We start from the raw sequence: 20,471 nt of genomic DNA on the forward strand, positions 1-20,471 counted from the left end.
TGATGTCCGATCTCACCCCATAGAATTGTAAACCGCCATGAGACTTGGTGATATGTGCGGTATATATTTAATTATTAAAAACTGAATCATTGTATAATGCAATTCGAGGGATTTGATTGGCTGAGCAGCCATGGTATATGAGCAATTATACCATGGTCAAGATATGGTGGCCACTAAATTGTCTGCTTGTTCCTCTTTCACAGCGATCTCAGTAAGATCTAGCAACATTTCTTGATTATTTTTAATAAAACAATTATTCCACTTGCGCTTGTTGAATATGAGATGATTATAGCCCACTCGGCGCTACGCGCCTCGTTGGCTATCTATCATCTCATATCCAACGCGCGCTCGTGGAATAATTGTTAAGAATTTCGTTCTATTCTATTCATTCTATGACAACATCTGCTCTTTTAACAATAACTATTAGTAATTATATGTATTTTTCTTTTCATCTTTCAGGGAGAGAAAGGTGAAGTGGGGATGTAAGGAAAGGATGGGCATGCTTCCATGAAGGTATTTTTATTTTGTCATTAATAATTATGTAAAAGAAAATTTTAACTTAAATGAAATTCTAAAGTTATTATTTTACAGTAAGCTGTCGTTTCTGTCATCTTCTCCTTCCAGTTCCTCTGAAAGTAAAACAGAGGAAAATTAGCCCCGTTGGTTTTAAGCATTGTGCATATGACTTGAAAACTTTCTAGGAGTTTCAACTTGTCCCACCTCTTTTGCTTGCTCCTGGCCATTTGCGAATCAAATAATGGCAGTAAGGGAAAACCAAACACTATGTTAAAATAATGGGACTAAGAGTGTTAATTTTGAGATAAAAATTGGCATCATGGTACCTATTTAGTAATTGTCTATTTCAAAATCTGAAGAGAAAAAGATATGCAAAAGCTTTGTCGTTGTAGCACTTTAAAGTTTATTGAGGCAGTTGAAAAAAACTGGTAGACTATACCACAGTAAGTCGTGAAGAGGCTAATGAGTTGGACTAGAGTTCATACTAGCTGATGACAAATAACATACATGTAAGAAGGTTGCACATTTAGCTTTTTCGTTCAATTGATGTCAAATAAAGAAGAACTTAGCTTATTATTTTCTTTAAAATGAAATTTACCTACACTAAAGAGCCTGCACAGATGATTGAAGGATGTCTTGTTCTATTTAACATTGTGCTCACTCCAGGCAAATTTTGGGGTACTAAATGATTCATATGAATTTTTCTTTGCCATGTTGCTTTGATATTCCTCTGGTTCATTTTGCTCTCTGTGGTTTATTTTTCTGCATGTTATAAAGCTATGCAGGAATAGTTTTTGCTGTTTACAAAAATTAATAATAGAACTCTTCCAAAGTCACGGTCCGTGCATAAGAACTTCACAGTTCTAACAACGAAACCATCGGGCTTTAAAACCAGGTTTGTCCAGTTAAATGACTGCTACCCAGGCACCTAGTTTTAATAGCACTGGCCTTTATGCGATATGTGATACATGTATGTGATTAAATAAACCTACTTGCGGTAATTACTTACTTACTTACATACTTACTTATAAACTTTAAGGTAAAACCTTGATGACTGAATAGTACCATTGATAGCTTGGCTTTCCAAAATAACCACTTAAACTGATCACAACATATTTAAAAATGTACACAAAACAAAGAATAAAGTGATCAGAACTCAAAGCAAATTCATCTTAATAGGCCAAGTGCAAGGAAACACATGTGAGTGAGTATCAAGTGGGTTCTTTTTGATTTCTAATTGGTTGATAAAGTGGCTCATTTTTTTAACCAATCTCATATCACAGGAAAGTACAGTAATACTAAAGCAAGTGTCAACTACTTTTGACATTCAACTGAAAATACTCTAAATTGTAATTAATTTTACTGACAATTAAGTTTTCTTTCACGGAGGGTGAGAAAGGATCTCCTGGAGACAAAGGATCACAAGGAGAAAAAGGACAACCAGGGCAGGAAGGAATGCCGGGAACATGTGATGCAAAGGTGGTGACATGTTTACTCTTCTTTGTTCATCATTCAGTATATAAACAAGTGTAAGGGAAATTTAGTTGGCCTTTACTGTAATAATGTTTTCTTGCTTTGAGTATACTACTCTTTAACTTAATTGAAGCTTTAGCTAATATGCTGTTCGGTATAACAATCCATTTTTTTCTGCTCAGCTACATTAAAGCTTTAGCTGTTTGCTGTTGATGATATGTAGTATAGCAAGCTATTTTTTTTCCTCCTTTGTGCATCTCAGGGTTCATCTTCCAGTAAATCAGCTTGCTGTTCAGCTGGTAAGAACATTTCTCTCATACATTACGTTTAGAATCCTATTATAACTTTCAAAACTTTGGTCGCTCTCTCAGAACTTTTTACGCAGTTTCATTGTTCTTAAACATATCAAACAGTTGTTTTCACTTTGTTTTCTCAAGTTTCTTGAAAAATTTTTAGAACTTCGCATGTTGAAGCTTTATTCTGGATTTAATCAATGCTTCTTTATGATATTTTGACATTGGAATTCAGGTCAATTCCATTTCCCACTTCGGATTTCTTTTAGTTAGCTTTGATTTATAAATTTGGGAAACTGACTTGTTTCTAATAGGTTCCGATTCCTGCTGCGAGAACTCAGGTCTCTCTGTTCCGGGACTGCCTGTGACGGTCACTGACTCAATAATACGATATCCACTAGGTTCGCATAGGTCATGGAAAATCTGGAAAGTCGTGGTTTTTAATTTTTGGCCATGGAAAGTCATTATGGACAAAAATTTAACAAAAAGGAACCAGGAAACACATTTTCACACAGTAGAAATACCTTATTATAGGAAACTAACGCGAAATTTTAAAAATTCGTGTTAATTTTGTTAACGTTAATTTTCGCGTCTTTTATTAAGTGGTGCATTAATTTCCAAGAGCTTAATTTCCACTATTTTCGGACCAAATTCTCGATACACTTCAGAAAGGAAAAAGCACTGTTTTATCAAAGTGGACATTCCCGGTATGATGGACACTGTGAAGAACGCTCGAAATGGTCAGATTCTGTGGATTAACCCCAACGTTTAGGAGCAATTCCACGAACATTGTTTGCATTTCAGATCTTTACACTAAGTGTGAAAAGAAATTTGTTCCTGTTGTCTCAACAAATTCTGTTTTTTTTTTGTGGCAGTCGCGTTAATTTCCCTTATTTTGAAACATTATCTCCTCTTTCGCGTTAATTTCCTTTATTGGGAAGTAATTTTTCCTGCAATTCGCGTTAATTTAAGTCGCGTTCATTTCCAATACCTTAATCAACACGAGCGTTAATTTCCTATAATAAGTTAAACACTGCCCTTTTTGACGCTGTAATATTCAAACCCTTTATCATGGCAGACCTCAGTGCAAAGGTCATGGAAAGTCATGCGTTTTTAAAGCCCAAAAGAGTACGAATCCTAGATATCTTTCTCACGTATACCATCACATTAATTCCAGCATTACGCATACGTTTGACGCACTTCTGCAAATTTTATGCCTCGATATTCATGCAGTTTTATTGGCCACAATCCTATAATGCCACATTTTTACATTGTTACACTGAACAAAGGAGTCTTTCTCTGAATACATGTTCCTGAAACCAACAGAGGGAAGACAGGCGGCTTAATGAAGTGATGCAATTATTGCAATATAATGTAAAATCCCTGAAACTTAATGATACAACCTTTTCTTTCCTTTGAAGAATGCTCCACAGGTTTTCACTTCTTTGAAAAACTTAAGGACCTACCAACCCGAGGAGCAACAGATGTGGAACATTTCACCATTGATGGAAGGCTGTTTCTTGCTTTTGCCAACTACCATGGCGACATAAGAAAGTACAAGACAAGCTCCATGATCTACAAGATGGACGAATCAACTGGAAAATTTATTTTGTACCAGACCCTGAAAACAAGAGGCGTGTATGGTCTTGAGTACTTTTCAATCGCTGGTAAACATTTCCTCGCTGTGGCCAGTCATTACGATGGAACCTACCTACTGGACTCGATTATTTACCAGTGGAATGGAAAGCTGTTTGTGGTCTTTCAGAGAATATCTACAAAAGGAGCAGGCCACTTCACGTTTTTCATTATAAATAGTGAAAAATACCTCGCAGTGGCAAACTACAATGATGGAAGAACCCAGTCCACAAAATCAGTCATCTACAAATGGAGCAGCGGCAAGTTTAACAAGTTTCAGGAGATAGCAACTGAAGGAGCCATAGGATGCACGGCGTTTCTAATAAACAATGACACTATCATTGCTTTTGCAAACCATTACAACCCCCAGCAGAAGTATTCTGTTCAGTCCGCTGTGTTCAAGTGGTCAGGAGGACACTTTGTTAAACAGCAGTCTCTTCAGACTTATGGAGCATTCGATGTGAAGTCCTTTAACATCAATGGTCAGACATTCCTCGTATTTGCCAATCATTACTCTGGAAGCAGCCACAACACCAACTCGTTCATTTACAAGTGGAATGGTAACAAGTTCGCTCTGTTTCAGTCCATTTCTACTCGTGGAGCCATTGCTTGGCATCCGTTTGTGATCAGCGGTCAAACGTACCTGGGTTTGGCCAATCACTACGATTCCAGTCAGAAACACAACACACAGTCAGTTGTGTACCAGGCCTCTGGAGCGCGGTTCATTAAGTACCAAGAGATTCCAACACACGGAGCACACGATATGACGTCATTTGAGTTCAAGGGTCATACTTACTTGGCAGTGGCAAATTATTACAGCCCGAAACACAACATAAACAGCGCGCTGTACAAGTGGGTGTAGAGCCAAGAACGAAAGATATGGATCCAAGCTTAAAATGACTTATAATTAGCAGTAGAATGCAAGCTTTTTGTTTGCTGACTTATAATACACAACAGGGAACGATTTGTTAATTTTGCAGTGATGAATCGGTTTGGGAAAAAGTTGTTAATGGAACAATAAAGTTCATACAGTATTCTTGATAGACAATCGCATAAAGTCCAAGGAATAGTGGAGATACAAAATCAGATTCGGTTAATAAGTGCTCGCCTAGTTTCGATGCAGAATTACGTTCTAGAATTAACAATAAAGCTGCGTTTGGATCGTAAAACACTTGTTTGCAGTTTATCACCTGAATTTTGCGTAGAAACTCTGTTCAAGAGTTTGAGTCAACCGAAAAAAACAAAAAAAAAAAACAAAAACAAAAACAGCCTTAAGTAAAAACACTACCCTGACTTGCTTCCGGTGAGATGATAAGAAACCGGTAGTAGCTAGGGTAAAGAAACACAAGATGTCAAATATTTCATCGTTGTGCTTACGATTTGCGTCAGTGTTTGATTGGACTCTGTCATCGTTGTGGCCGGATGTTGCCGAAAAAAATAGCCACGCTCGCGGACGAAATAAGGAGGGTTGCGGAAAAGGAGCACGGTTAGAGGAAAAATAGCGCAACTTTTGGAATAATAGGGCAGATGACGGGAAAAAAATATTCACTGATAACACAGCTCCCCAATTCCGAGGCGTGATGTCGTAAAACGTAAATGACTGTTTCCTGGTTTGTTGCGTAGGTTAACGATGCAGAGAATGTCCAACAGTTTTGAAATTACACAGTGGTTAAGGGAACGAAAAAGTGAGAAACCGATATATAGTCTCAGAACAAAATTGGAACGCATAAATTCTTGCCTCTTGAATTCTTTACTATCACCTCTATCAAAGTTATTAGGCGGTCGAAACTGAATCCTGATAAACCGTCTGCACTTAGGCGAGGGTAGGGTGGAAGGGGACTTATTTACGTGGCCATTTCAGCAGAGTTTTCGTAAGGCGGTGCATGCAATTTAAGGCTTTGTAGTTGTCTAGCTGCCCAAAATTGAAAAGATTGTAGTCTACTGAATTCAGTAAAATCGTAAGTCGTTTTGAGGATCTTTTTTTTTTGTAGATTCAGAGCGATTTGGAACCTGTCTGACCTCCTTACTCTTGGACTTACCAAACAGAAGACGGCAAAATATCGCTGCATGACTAACGTGACACCAACCTTTTCTTCTCAAGATCATAGCGAAGAGTAGCCAAGTTAAATCCAGGAATTAAGAAAATTTAGCTGTCACGCTAGATGGTCACGCAAGAACAATTTGCCGTAACCGAAAATCGTTCAACATTCATTATGGGTGGGGTGGGTTAGACGAGGTTCCCTGAGATCGAGGTTACTCAGTACGGCGCTGCAGACAGATCAGTGGTCCCACACACGTACACGTTGAAATACTTCAGTCAAGGTTTCAAAACTTTGTAAGAGGTTACTATCCTTTTCAATCGTCAACTCTGCAGCTAAAATATTTAGGGAAAACTTACAGCGATTTTAGTCATTTCGTGGATCGGGATGCAGCATAAGGACCCTTCGCTAAAAAAGAAATGGTCCATTGTAGTGAGTCAAATTCGTCTTCACAAGTCCAAACAAAAGCCTTTTGTTGTTTATTGGGCTTAGGGAATTGTTCCGAGACTCGGCGAAATCGTCACAAAATTGTCGGCGTGTCAAATTAGAGACACTAGGGGAGAGGGGTTTGGAAAGTGGCGGAAGGCTTACTACTATTGTTATTGACCCCAAGCAAGAAACCTGGAAATGCTAAATTATTTTATACGATTTTGGGTCATTTGATAATAGCGCGCAGCACAACGCCGCAAAACAGTGAAGCTTTTATCGATGGTTTCACTTCATCACACTTCAGGTCAAGAGTTGTGAATTTCAAAACTAACTAGTTACGCGTAAAAAAAAAGGAAAGGAAAGAAAAGGCTTTGTTTATGAAAACTCGCGCTTTCGATTGAAAAAAATCGCCCGATTAGACCGTTTGATTGAAAAGGATCAATGTGGTCGTTGTCATTTAGTCTTAAAACAAAAGCATCGGTTGCTAGCGCGACTCTTAAAGAAGAGGACGCTTTCGCCAAATATGCAAATTTCGAACTCGTGGAGTCATCGGCTACTTTTGAATTTCCCTCGTGAATTTCGCTATTGTAATAACAGCGAGTTTCAATTTCCCTCCTGAATTAATAAGCCTTTGTTTGGCGCTAAAGCTATTGTTTCAAAATCTCCTTTTATGGCCGTATTTGCGACGCTAAACAGAGAGCATTGTCTTTGAATTTGATCAGCTTTTCTTGATACGCATCAGTTTTCTTGTTCATTTGGTTTCACCAAAAAATGTCTCAAACCTCTGCTATTATTTTCCAAATCACACATTAGTGACTGGGTACGAGTAAGCTGGCGATGCCAGAAGGCGAAGAAGTTACTTCATTGAGAATGATGTGTGATTCTCTCAGTTACACAGGCATTCTCGGAAAATGAAATCCGAGTCCTACCAACAGGAGTCGAAACTACAGTTGAACCTCTCCACAACGGCCAGCTTGGGGACAGAAGAAAGTGGCCGTTGTGGAGAGGTAGGGGTGTAATATGACACCTTCTGTTTTCGGGAAGTACAACATGTTTATTGTGCCAAGTTCATGCTTACTGTAGCCTATAATGGCAATCCAATCTTAAATAAGATATATATTGATAAAATACACAATAAAACGTAAATAATGTTTTGAATCAAAATGTTAACAACACGAAACGAGCAAGGTTCGCAGCATTCGCTATGTTATTGTAGACAATTTATGCTTATTGCAGCATATAAATGGAACACAATCAAAATACTTATATCATTAAAATGGATACAGAAACGTAATGTTCCGAAGACAAATGTCGATTACTGCATCAGTTTGTAAAAAAAAGGTTTTTACAAAAAAGAACTGTACTGGCCGTTATCGAGAGGGAAACAGGGACCTTCAGATTTGACTACGAGCACGAGATTGAGTACGAGTACGACTTTTCAGATCTGGTTTGCGTGGTTTAGATAACCGCTTGTCACACCAATCTTGTTTCTAGGGTCTCCTTATCTGCTGGTAAACAACAGGAAAGAGTGAGAGTTTTGAAAATGTTACTGATTTGAAATTTGAAAGTCGTACTCGCACTCAATCTCTCAAATCTGAAGGTCCCTAAATTTTGGCAGTTGGGGACGCACTTTAGTGGCCGTTGCCGCTGTAGAGAGGTGGCCGTTGTAGAGAAGTTTAAACAAGAGCTAATGTATGGACTGTCCGCCGGGACAAAAATATGTGGCCGTTGTGGAGAGGTGGCCGTTAGTGGAGGTTCGACTGTATAACCTTCCGATTACTGGTTTGGATGCGCGACCACTGAGCTACAGGAGACTCGTGGGAGATAAGGCCATTAAACTAGGTTCATGGGACATGTGTGGCACATATATGCGCAGTGGGATATATGTGATGGTATACAGTCATTTCAACTAACGTTGTCGGTTCAAAGCATGAAGCTAAAAGACAAGACCGAAAGTTTACGTGGGATTTTTATGAATAAATTCATCAAAATCAGTCATGCCTGGAGAAAACAATAGTAAGTAAGTAAGTTTATTTTGCCACACCACAAATACAATGTAAACAAAAAAAAAATAGAAAAAGATAGATGTAACAATGGCGAGGAGACCTATAGGAAACTGTGAAGCTTAAATTAATTAGGTCTCCTCAGTTATTATTTTACAAGATGAAATCAAAAAAGAAGATAAGAACACGACGACGGATACAATAGGAAAAACAATAGGTTGTAATTAGCAGTACAATGACCTGCACGTGTAGGGTTGATTTTGATGAAATTATTCATAAAAAATAATCCCACAAAACATTGCGGTCTTGTCTTTTAGCTTTATTTTGATCCGACAACGTTAATTGAAATAGCTGTATTTTAAGGCTGGTGAATACATGAGAATGATGTGTGGGTGATTCAGTCAGTGACACAGGGAACCTCGTTCCCAGGGCCTTTTCCCTAGCTTGGGGCTAAGGAAAAGGCCCTGGGAACGAGGTTGTGACACAGGTATACTTAGGAAAAGAAAATCCCAGTTCTCCCAACAGGAGTCGAACCAATCACCTTTGGATTACTAGTTCGGAATTACTACTTTGTGCATTGTTTTAAACTTTGAATATTTTTAATAAACTTTGAACAGTTAAAATTCCCGTTGAACCAGAAACAACTAATTTTATTTCGCTTCTGTTTTAATTAGCGTTAATCGTCTTTGGAACAACTGGGTCTGAAAGTCTTCTATAGTACAGTAGCCTGACTGGAGAGAGCAAATATCCATCACGAGAATTTAGGAATGATTGATCTGTCCCCATCCCAATTCGTTAACAGAATTTTATCGCGATCCTGGGGGATCTTCTTATTTCTCTTCGTTTGAGTTTACAAAGCTTCTGTCACTATATATCCGTAATTGAAGTTTGAAGTTTATTTGCCTTTCTTTCTAATATATTTACAATTAATTGAGTGGTTAATGTATGGCGAGGTGACCTCTAGAAACCACCAGGCTTATAGTTGAGGCCACCTCGTACCTAAAAAATATATGCTTATATAGTTTGTGCAACAAGTGTGCGGCTTTGCCAATTCATTGTGATTATTTTATTAAAAACTCTAGCAGTTTATACTTAAAGTTGGGAAAACTTGTCAGAGAAGTGATTGTAACAGGAAGGGAATTCCAGATCTTTGGGCCTTGGTAAAGAATTGTGAATTTTTTCAGATTAGTTCGGCAATGATGCACGCGATAGGTGTTGGCAGTTCTGGTGCTATAGCCATGAATTTGACTGTTTGTCAAAAACAAGTTGAAAAACAAAGGAGGCAAAAGGTTGTTATGATAAAAGTACATAAATTTCGCTATTAGAAACGTATTGATTTGATAAATGTCTAAAATTTTTAATTTGGAGAATAAAGGAGCAGAATGTGCTCTATAGTCTGAATTGGTAATAGCTCGCACAGCCCGTTTTTGCAAACAATAAATTCTATTTAAGTTAGCTATGTATGTAGACGACCATGTAGAATTACAATAGGTAATATAAGAATAAATTAGCGAGTAGTACAAAGTAAGTTTAGTTTTTGAGGATAGATAGAAGCGGGACCTGAATAACATTCCAATTGATTTAGAGATTTGTTTACATAGATAGCTGATATGATCTCTCCAAGTAAGGTGCTCATCAATATATACCCCGAGAAATTTAGTAGCGTTGGTTCGTGTTAAAAGTTGGCCACCAAGGGAGAAGGAAAAGTAGTACATTTCTTCTGCCAAGGTTTGAAAATAACATAAGTCGTTTTCTTTACATTAACCGATAATTTGTTACATCGTATCCAAGTTACGATTACCACTTATAATATTTTTTGTGGTGAACATGTACCATGGTACAGCAGATACAACTTTTTCCTTGAAGGTAAGCGAAAAAGAGTGATTATAAATTCGATGAAGAGAAATTTTTTTAAAAGACTTTCTTGAGCGTGAAAGCGGCCACGGTTAATAACAATGAACTTAAATTCCAATAAATTATGGCATTTTCAAAGCAAAAGGATCTGTTTCTTTTCTGATGTCTTTTATCTCTAGAAAAAATTGCTCCAAGAGCGCTGCTGCGTTCTCGTTCATGTAGCCTCTTCCAGGCGTTCAGTTAGTTGGGGCGCAGCGCGAAAAAAGGCGCGCGAAAAAATAAAGAAAAAGCGCGCGAAGGGAAGCGAAAGAACGCCTGTGGGCAAACTTAACAAACAGTCGTTCCGGTATACCAGGATCTGGTATACCCTCTGATTGGTCAATTTTGACAGATTTTGTCAACGCTACAACGTTGCTGACGCAGATGAGAAATTCGATATGGCGGCGATCCTTTCATCGAGTGTCAAATCTGCGATAAACAACATTCTTAAAAATTTTCCGCATATGGAGCGCCTTCGAGAATTCTTTTACTTTATTTTCGCGAATAATTTTTCGCAAAAAGCTACTTTTCTAGGGATTTGGGGAAAAAACCATTAAATTAATTGAGCCGAGATAAGCCCATTAAACTTTCGTCTCGTTCAGTTCTGATCATTATAAGGATAAAGGAGATCAGTTTACGTCTGGAGTTGCAACCGCGAAAAAATATCAGACGTTCGTCAGGATAAATCCTGTTTCCTAGCCAGAAACGTAATAAATTTTGGTCCACGAGCTGATTCACCAAACAACACGAAAGTGAAAAATCACTGGCGCATAAGACGATTGAACATCACGACATAAACAACGAAGGAGCTTTTAAGCATTAAAGTGTTAAAACACTTTAATGACTGTTTGTTCTCCGTCGATATTCATTGCAGAATCGATTTGGCCACAAATATAAATAGGCGATACTCCCAACGTACTTTGGTCATCACCACTTGTCTGTCCGCCAAGGATTTGCTGATCGATTCCTGTAGATCTCTTGAGTGCGTGTTAGCACGCTTCGCGGAAGGAGTATATTTCCAGTCGGCGATCTAGCGTTCGTCTGTCGTTTTGCCGCTTTCAGCGATTCTCTTTCCACAATCCCCGAGAATAGTTTCACAATACTGACATGCGTTCTAGCCAGTATTCTTACACAGGTCAAACAACTTACATTCGAGAAACTTGGGTCTCTTTTCAGTTCATGCCCCAACGAACTGGCAAGGTCGGCCAACACTATTAAAGCTCTCTGCTCCCGAAACCTTATTAAAAACAACATTGAAAATAGATACTCCGGGAATCTTTGTTCCCTGGCACTTTACAATTTTCTGGCAAAACCTGCAACACGTCGGAGGATGGACTGTCAATTCGCTTGCAGAAAAAAACGGAGAATTGAGGGACATGAAAAGCACAATCGAACAGGAAAGACGCGCCAACTCGCAATTCAAGATTGAAGGATCATATTTCCCGGAATTCTGATTAGGGTCTGATTGACATCTGCTGACAACTGAAAACCACAAGCCATATAAGTGGGCGGAACGACCGTTTGTTAAGTTTGCCCGCAGGCGTTCTTTCGCTTCCCTTCGCGCGCTTTTTCTTTATTTTTTCGCGCGTCTTTTTTCGCGCTGCGCCCCAACTAACTGAACGCCTGGAAGAGGCTATCTTTCATGGCTCAGGTTTGTCAATTTGATCTTCTTGTCGTAGCGCCGAACGGCAGACTCAGTCTTCTTCGCCGCTTGGTTTCTTTCAAATTTCTAAATCTCCACGGCATCTTAGCTAGGATAACAATGCTCTGTTTTCGTTTTTGGGTACTAGTATGGTTGCTCTTTTTATTCTTGCTTCTGGTTGGGAGGTTTATTCATCACCGCTGTTTTCATGTTGTTGTTTTTGTCTCGGCGGTAACAAATTTTCAATAACATTTGCTGGTAAAATGTTCAAACCTACTAGCTCGTCTATTTCATCAATGGTAGGTGCTTTATGGACTGTAAATTTTTGCATTTTCTTTGTTTTGACGTAAAACAATTTCTATCTTCAAAGGAAACTCTAGTGTTTCATAGTTTTATCCATAGAGTGCTGCATAAGCCTTTTAGATACCGTTAGAATCATTATTAACAGAGTGAGCTTTGGACACATCACGAAAGAGCAAAAAAATTTGCATGCTCCGTAAAAACTAAAATCTTACTTTAAGACGTTTTTTACACTTAATTCTGGTGCTGTGGTAAGACAGCGCGTAAATCTCATTTGAAGACGATTTATCTTAGGATAAGACGACTTTCTTCTTATTTATACGATGATGGCGTCTTAGATAAAGACGATTTTTTCTTAGATTCAAAGTGCTGTGGTAAGTCATATTTTCATCTTAACTCAAGATTTGAACAATCTTATTCTAGATGCTTTAGAATCTCAATTCAAGTTTCGAAGCAAGGAAGAAATCTTCAATCTAACTGCAACGGTCACTATTAAGCCTACATTCAAAAACAGGAAGCGTTTAATACCGTTAAGCTTGAACATGATACATGCGGCAATGAAAACACAACAAATTTCAATCCATAGTACTTTATTAAAACCAAATCTGAAATGACACAACTTATACAAATCCGCTTACCGTAAATTTGCAGGAAAACAGAGGTCGGGCCGCGGCATTTTAAATACTGTTTTGTTGGTCTTAAAAGTCCCGTAAATTATAAACTTTGCATTGCAGATTGTCTGAATTGTCACTACACTCATTCCTTTGATCGGTGACGCAGCAGAATTGCAGGACTCATCTTGGTTTTCAAAAAACAGGCGGTTTAGAAAGCGACAGTAATTTCTTCATTCCATTTTCATTCCGCTGAGTGTGCAGTGCACGCTGTTAAGTTCGTGTATAGTTACAATGTTTAGCCGAGGCTTTAGACCGTATTTGATGTCCAGATGTCTTCTCATTTGAATATTGAAGTTGTTGTCTCGAAATTCTTGTATATTCTCCACTCTCCCCTGCTTGAAAAATATTAACGGCTTGTTTTAAGTCTGAACAAGGTGAGAGTTTGCGATGGATCAAAGCTCCAGACTCCAGCCCAGACTCCGTGTCTGCAGAGTTTGGATCAAAATCAACCAATCAGAAGAGAAGTCCTGTTCCCTATGAGGTCTGCATTTTTTTAATGAACCAATCAGGAAGGCCGTTCCAAAATTTGGATCCTTTTGTGTTGGAATTTTCTATTTCTTCCAAGTTAGCCTTTTTTTATTTATTTTTTTTTACCGAGAACTAAAATGGTGATTAAATCGCCGATATCTGGCATGTCAGATATCGGCGATTAAATTCGCCAAATGTGCCCGTTCCCGCGATTTTTTTACGCTCATCGCTGCGAATTGCCAGTAAAGTAAATCAGTCAGGTTGGGCGGGTTTATCACATGAACAACGCCGCGATCGGCGAAAAAAAATCGCCAGGTGTGTCCGCATCAATCGGTGGCAGAAATCACTTGCGATTTTCGCTGGCGATCAAATTCGCTGCGATCGTCGTATAAAATGCCAGGTGTGTCGACAGCTTAAGGCGTATTGCATCTTACGTAGGATGGCAGTATCTTATAGCCTGCTTAGGCGTCTTAAAATTTCCACAAGACCAAAAAACGTCTTAAAATAAGGACCCCATCGACTCAGATTAATATAATTAAGACTGGTCTTTCTTAAAGTAAGATGCCTCAATGTTGATTAAGATAAGCGCCGTCTCAAATGAAGACGATTTAAAGACAATATTTAAGACAATCTTTTATCTTATATACTAACTGAGACTCCGATAGTCTTCATTTGAGATCTCCTGTGTTAAAATAAGATGATCACCGTCTCAATTTAATGTGGTGGTGGTCTTGCATAAGACGGGAAACGTAAGGTAAAATCTTAGTTTAAGATTTTAGTTTTTACGGAGTGAGTATCATGTTGTGATTCAGACGTCTTGCATGAGTGCCTCAACTGTCAGTTGAAACCCTGACAAAATAACCGAGTGAAAATATCAGTTTCCTAGGAAATGTTGTGCAGATAGTTAAGGCGATAATAGCAATTTTTTAGCCAAAGTACATCTGTTTCTTGCTCGTCAGCAGTGGCACACAAATATGTCCACAACACTTATCATATCAAACAACTTTGTTTTGACAGTGGTGAGTGTAGGAAAATGATGCAAACAGGTATTCCGTCTCGTATTTTCGTGTTGCTCAGTATGATGAAGAAAAACTAAGAGCAAAACTTTTTTTTAACATTACACGATCTTTTTTTATCTCTGAGTTCCTGTATGAAAATCGGTTTCGCTCGTTCTTCTTGTTGGCTTTGGCCGTTGCATTCCCATACAAATCCTTATAATTCAACGGTTCTCTTATATTTAGCTTGGGCTGCCTGTCCTCTTGAGCGACCACTTTTCCAAAAAAAACAAAATGTCCTCAGTAAAATCACTATACAGCTGTAGTTGGCCCTTCTAGTAAGCGACCACCTCTCGTAGGCGACCGCCACCACCTTTAGAGTTGACAGTTTGCAATTTTCGATGCTTCTTTTTCCGAACCAGTGTTTGTTATTTAGTGTAGACGAGTTAAAAATAGTAATAATTAAAGTTTGTTTTGACACATAACACCACCAAATTATATTCGTTTCATCAACTAGTGATAGCTCATACATTTCTTGACATAATTTAATTAAAAAGTAATTTCATGTTCATTTGCACATTAATAAATTGGGAGTTTCAAAGGAGTCATTCCTTCAAGTGCCTGAATTTTTCAGAATCCAAATCACTACTCAACAAACGAACAAACAAACCCACGGTTGGCTACCCATTGTAAAAAACTGCCATTTATTTTTCGTAAGTAATAAAGGTTTGGTTAGTAGATAAACTGTGATCAGACACAATGTACTTGCCTCACTTTTCAAGTAAGTGGTTGCAGCGAAACTGAAAAGTCAAATATAATTAACAAATTATTTTACTTTCACAACCAGTAGAAGCGCCAAGCAATTAATGAATTCCAAAGGGTTCAAGTGAATTTGCATAAATATTGGTTGCGCGTGATGCAACCAACTCATGACCGCTTCCATGGGTTTTCGGCAAGCAATCTCGTCCTTAGAGTGTGACGCCCGACCGAGGCCACGATTTTTGATGGTAACCAAAATGATTCCAACCTCAGAAAATTTGATTAACAATATCTATGAAATTCTTTTCGTTACTTGCTTAGCTTCAGAATGTGAAATGAAAAAAACAAGGCAGGGTAACATGTTATCATCAATTTGTTCGTTTCCTGTTATTTTGGCGCAGAACGTTAACGTTTTTTTAAAAAAAGCGTGGATATCAATAATCGCCACTGAAAAATATATTTTCCCTATTATGAACAATTAATCTAAAAAACAAGTGTTAATAATTTTCCATTTCAACTTCCCATTCCCCATTACCCGATGCCCGTTCCTCGTTCCCTGTTCCTCATTTTAGTAACATTCGATTAATTATCAATAAAATTTTCAGAGCTAATTAACAAACCTTTTTGAGCGGAACAATTTAGACTGACATTTGTTTGTCGAGTTTGAGCGTTATACTGATCTCTTATGAAGAACAATTCCAAGTTATAAATTAAACAACAAAGTTTACTGTGGCATTGTCTTAAGATCTTGTCCTCCACTTTTTCTTAAGCTGATCAAGTCACTTTCAATCGTCGATCTTCTGTGATTGAAACTACCAGAAGGAGCGGCACAATAAATGTTCGCATACTTAAAAGCGCAATAAATGAACAACACAAGAAATTATCAGTAGGTTTTTCCTGTCTCTTGAAATCGTTTTACCCGCCAGAAAATTAAAACCAAGGCTCAGAGAAGCCAACTAAATTCTTGGGGTGAAGTTCTGTGAGCGATTTAGTTGCCTTGTTGATATTGCACTCAGCGGGAAAAAATCCACGACAAAATTAATTGAATAGTCAGGCAGCCTTTTTGTCACATCTATATCATATCCCTTGAATTCTTCCCGAGTAATCGGTCTTGTGTCTTAACTTTGAATTCAACTTCATCATAATACAGATAATCTACAATTATTTCACTTCGTTTTGCTGAGACATGGTTAATTTGACATGCTTGCTCCCTCCACACCCCACCCCACCCCACCCAACCCCCTTTCCCGTACAAAAATAAAAATGACACATCATCACACTGGACAAAGTGTTTTCGCATTCGAGGTCTCGGTTTCTAAGCTGAAATAATATAATTTATGGTTGACATTGATCAAAAGTAAAAGGGTTATGTATTTGGTCATTCAGGTGTAAAATACAAAGAATCAAATAAAGAAGATTGCGTTCCGTACTTCACTATTGAAATCACTCAGAGTCACCCCCAGGTCACCCCTTTCTCTCCACCCTCCCACTCCACCCACCCTCGTTAATTGTTTATGTAAACATCATAAACAACAACTTGAATTTTCGCGTTCATCATTCAAACTACCCAAAGAGCGGAGAGTCTTTTTACTGAGCTACACGTTGAATATTACCAGTTGAATTCTGAGGAGAGAGGATCAAAATGTTTCGCTTGTTCTTCGTGTTCGCGTTAGGCGTTTTCTTGGCCGGTTCTTTCGGAAAAAAGCAGAGGAAGTCTGTAAATCAGGTAACGCCTGGGAAATAAGTTGCATATGTATAACATTAACTATAAATTTTGGAAGCGGTCAGTGAAGTGGTTTCTCGCACTTTTTGTTTTCGAGAAAATCTATTATCGTGTACCCACCTCTAAATTTTGGCACTGTCGCACTTTAAACTAAAAGTGGAACTATTTCTAGAAAGGCATATTCAATTGCAAAATGCAAAACTTGAGAAAAAACTGATTTATCCAGAATTGAGGATGCCAACTCATAAGCTGAATTTATAGCATGCTTTTAGCTATCCAGTCCCCTGGGTAGGGTAGCACTTTGCGCCCTTCTCCTCTCCTCCTCCCCACAAAATTCGTTGTCCAGTCTCCTCTCATTGTAGAACGCCTGGCAAAGAACCTGTGCTGCCGTGAGCACTGCAAAGGTTTTGAAGAAATTTACGTTTGTTTACTGTTCATAAGTGAAAAGAATTTGATCTTCAGAATCCAAGTATAATTCCAGCGATTTTTGGCGAGGATTAGGGGCTGCGTGGTCAAAGATTGTTGGTTGATCATTATACTCAGAGCGGGATTTCTTGTGCCAAGTGAGGACTATGTACAGCTATGTAGGACTGTGCAAATTGCCTCCACCACTGAGGAATTGATTATTTTTGTTCTAGTCGTTTTGGAATGTCGCTATGTTTTAAGTGAGAGAATATTGCATTGCCTTACAATGCAATCGATTTCTTGAATTGCCAAACAAAGTAAACTTATAATCATAATTACAGAATCTTATCCATCATTTGGTGACATACGTGAGTTCATGCAGGCTTTTATGTTTCTGAAATTATAGGCTAATGTACCCACAAGCAAGTCAAAAAGCTGTGAAGCTGTTTCTCAAGCCTGTGGCTGTAAAGATGGTAAGTAAATTGAGAATCTTTATATTGTTATTATGCTGAGGGACCAATCAATTCCTCTTGATTTGTTGTTTACAAGTCACTGTTGACCATTTGATCCCTAAGTCCATCCTCTTTTTTTCTCCATTTACATCCACGTCTTCATATTGTATACCTGCCAACTCTCACGCATTATGCGCGAGTCTCAGGCCTGTGGACTAAAGACAGCGATCTCATGTATCGAGGACAATTTCTCATGCCTGACTTACAAATCCGGACGAGTTGTTCTAAAAAAAACTTTATTTCAATTCAGATTCTTTATGTAGTATTTCTTTGCTCTTTATAACAATCGCAAAAGCTTTTAAATGTCTACAATCTGTTTGAAACGTAAGTGTTCAAAGGTCATCGGAATATCTTCGGACATTCTCGGCAACGTTCGGAAGTCTTTGGAAAATCGACGGAAATCTTCGGAAATGGCTCGGACGTTTTCGGAAATCCTGGTCATGACGAGACAGAAATCTCACGCGTTTGACTCAGAAAAAGTTGGCAGGTATAATATAGGACCAACATTTTACTTTTGTGCCTCAGTTTTGTGGAAAACTCTCTCAGCTGCAAAGCAACCGAACATTGTTTTGTATAAAAATGACAGAATTTTTTAATTTCTTAAGTTGTCGGTTATTTTATGGGGGGACCAGAGGGGGGGAGGGGTAAGTTTTTTAATTCCCAGATGTAACTCTTGTCTTCCAACATGATGGCAGAATGTAACCACTGTTTTTGTTTGTCAGCCACTCTAACTTTGACTTCAAATGGCAAAATTTACAAATAAACAGAATAGTACAAAAGTACTGTGAGGAAATATGCCAGGATAAGCGGGGAATGCACTTACAATACGCGAACTAAAAGTTTATGTATAGGATTGTTTTGGAGAAGACAATAATGAAAGGTTCTTTCAAGAGTATTATAAGGAGGATTTCAGTAATTTCGGGTTGCACGAAATTAAAATCGCGGCGTGCAACGCATCAAAGGTGGAAATGGGCCTTTAACATGCCTTTGTTGGAATTCTGCCTGCAGTTTGGCTGAAGACATATGCTCAAGACAGAATTTAAGGATGTGGGGGTTTTATATCCTGTGAACTGTCTTTGGAACCGTTCTTTCTATTTTCCTTCTCCTCACCTCCTTTACAAAATTGGCCAATTTTATTTAATATTTACATGTAAGACTTTCTGAGACAGCAGAACTTACAATTCTGTTTTGTTCTCAGTCTGTATATGTAAAAAAAATCTAGACTTTGAGATGGCTTCGTGGAAACTCAAGATTGTGATATCCACAAAATAAATTGACCACAATTTTGTTTAGAACAGTAAACTGTAGTTTTAGAGAGACTAATTTCACCAGCCCTTTCTTGACTTTCCACCCTCTTTATACCTTTTAAGGTTTTCACTGCTGATCCTGTTCCCTTTCTCCCTCCCAACTATTATGAGCTCCAGAGTTTTAATTTTGAATTCCCTTTTTTTGTTAGATTTTTTTTGGTCAAAAAGGTACAAATCCCAATGTAGTTACTTGCTGCATGTAAATACCAAGAATTTTAATTTAGAAATTTTTGTTGAAATACTGGTAAAATCTTGTGATCTCCATTATCAAGGTCTCTATAATTATTGAATAATTGTTGCAAACAGTGGCATGAACTGTGTCTGTGGATTAAAATTTTAAGAACCAGGTTTACTTGACTTATAGATCCCAAGTGTGACAGTGTTTTACCCTTTGATGTGTTCTGTAGTTTTCATCTGTCTTTTACTGTGAATAATATCTCCTTTAATTTTTTGCAGGGAAGGATGGAAAAGATGGGCAAAATGGTGTGTATTCAATAACTTCAAAAAAAGTGTTATTAAACATATCAAATACTTATAAATGTAGGCTGTACTTTTACAGCCTGTATGTAACCTGAGCCTTATTAAATGTTTCAGGAATCTAGTTTTTGTTTAGAATTGTGCTGCACAGATAACTATTGGTTAAATAAATGGCAGCTTTAATTTTGCAGTGGCAGTACTTTTTGTAATTTTTCTGACTTAAAATAATTTTGCATTTTTTAAATTTCGTTGTATTTTATATTGCTCACTCAACTTCACTCACGAAGCAATGCTTGCATTGTTATGCTAGTTATTATTTGAATTCAAAACCAAAATCGATTTCTTCTGGATTTCCGTCTTACATTGACTATAAGTTTACTGTTGGTAACTCAAACCCTCAATACCTCAAACCTTCAGTTAACTCAAAGCAATTTTCGTTTCCCTTCAGGTCATTTTCTATTAATTTTTACCCCCAATAACTTGAACCCTCCTTGTCTTTGAAACCTGCAAAGTTCGCCCTGTCTCAGGTCTTCTCCTGCTGCTTTACTTTGTTTTGTGTCACATTACGTTACATTACGTTCTGATTTATAATTTAGCAATACAGTATTGTTCCGTTTTCACTCAACTTTTTTATGAATTGATTATATTTGATTAAAATTCACACCTGCATGTATGAAGACAAATACACTGACAGTAAAGTTTCTAATCAACTGATGTGGGTGTCAATATCATTTTGATTTTCCTCTTTCACAGGGAAAGATGGACGTGATGGAGTGAATGGTGATGTAGTCAATTTTTTTTCAAGTACTTCAATAATGAAATGTCCTAAATTTTGGTTTTAATGTGGATAATATTAATTATTATTGTTATTTCAATCATTGGGTGGGATGAACACATCACAAGTTATCATTGTTGGCTATATATATTT

General features: G+C 37.8%; 1 protein-coding gene across 1 annotated transcript; it reads left to right on the forward strand.

The window, feature by feature from the left end:
• Positions 1 to 542: 542 nt before the first annotated feature.
• LOC146462337 (uncharacterized) lies at positions 543 to 5,575 on the forward strand. Its single transcript, XM_085085907.1, has 3 exons — positions 543 to 1,995; positions 2,252 to 2,288; positions 3,704 to 5,575. The coding sequence occupies exons 1-3, from the start codon at positions 1,972 to 1,974 to the stop codon at positions 4,777 to 4,779; spliced, it is 1,137 nt and encodes a 378-aa protein (XP_084942033.1). The 5' UTR covers positions 543 to 1,971; the 3' UTR covers positions 4,780 to 5,575.
• The last annotated feature ends 14,896 nt before the right edge of the window (positions 5,576 to 20,471 follow it).

The sequence above is a fragment of the Pavona decussata genome, unplaced genomic scaffold (assembly GCF_977016875.1).
Source record: "Pavona decussata unplaced genomic scaffold, jaPavDecu1.1 SCAFFOLD_190, whole genome shotgun sequence".
Taxonomy (NCBI): domain Eukaryota; kingdom Metazoa; phylum Cnidaria; class Anthozoa; order Scleractinia; family Agariciidae; genus Pavona; species Pavona decussata.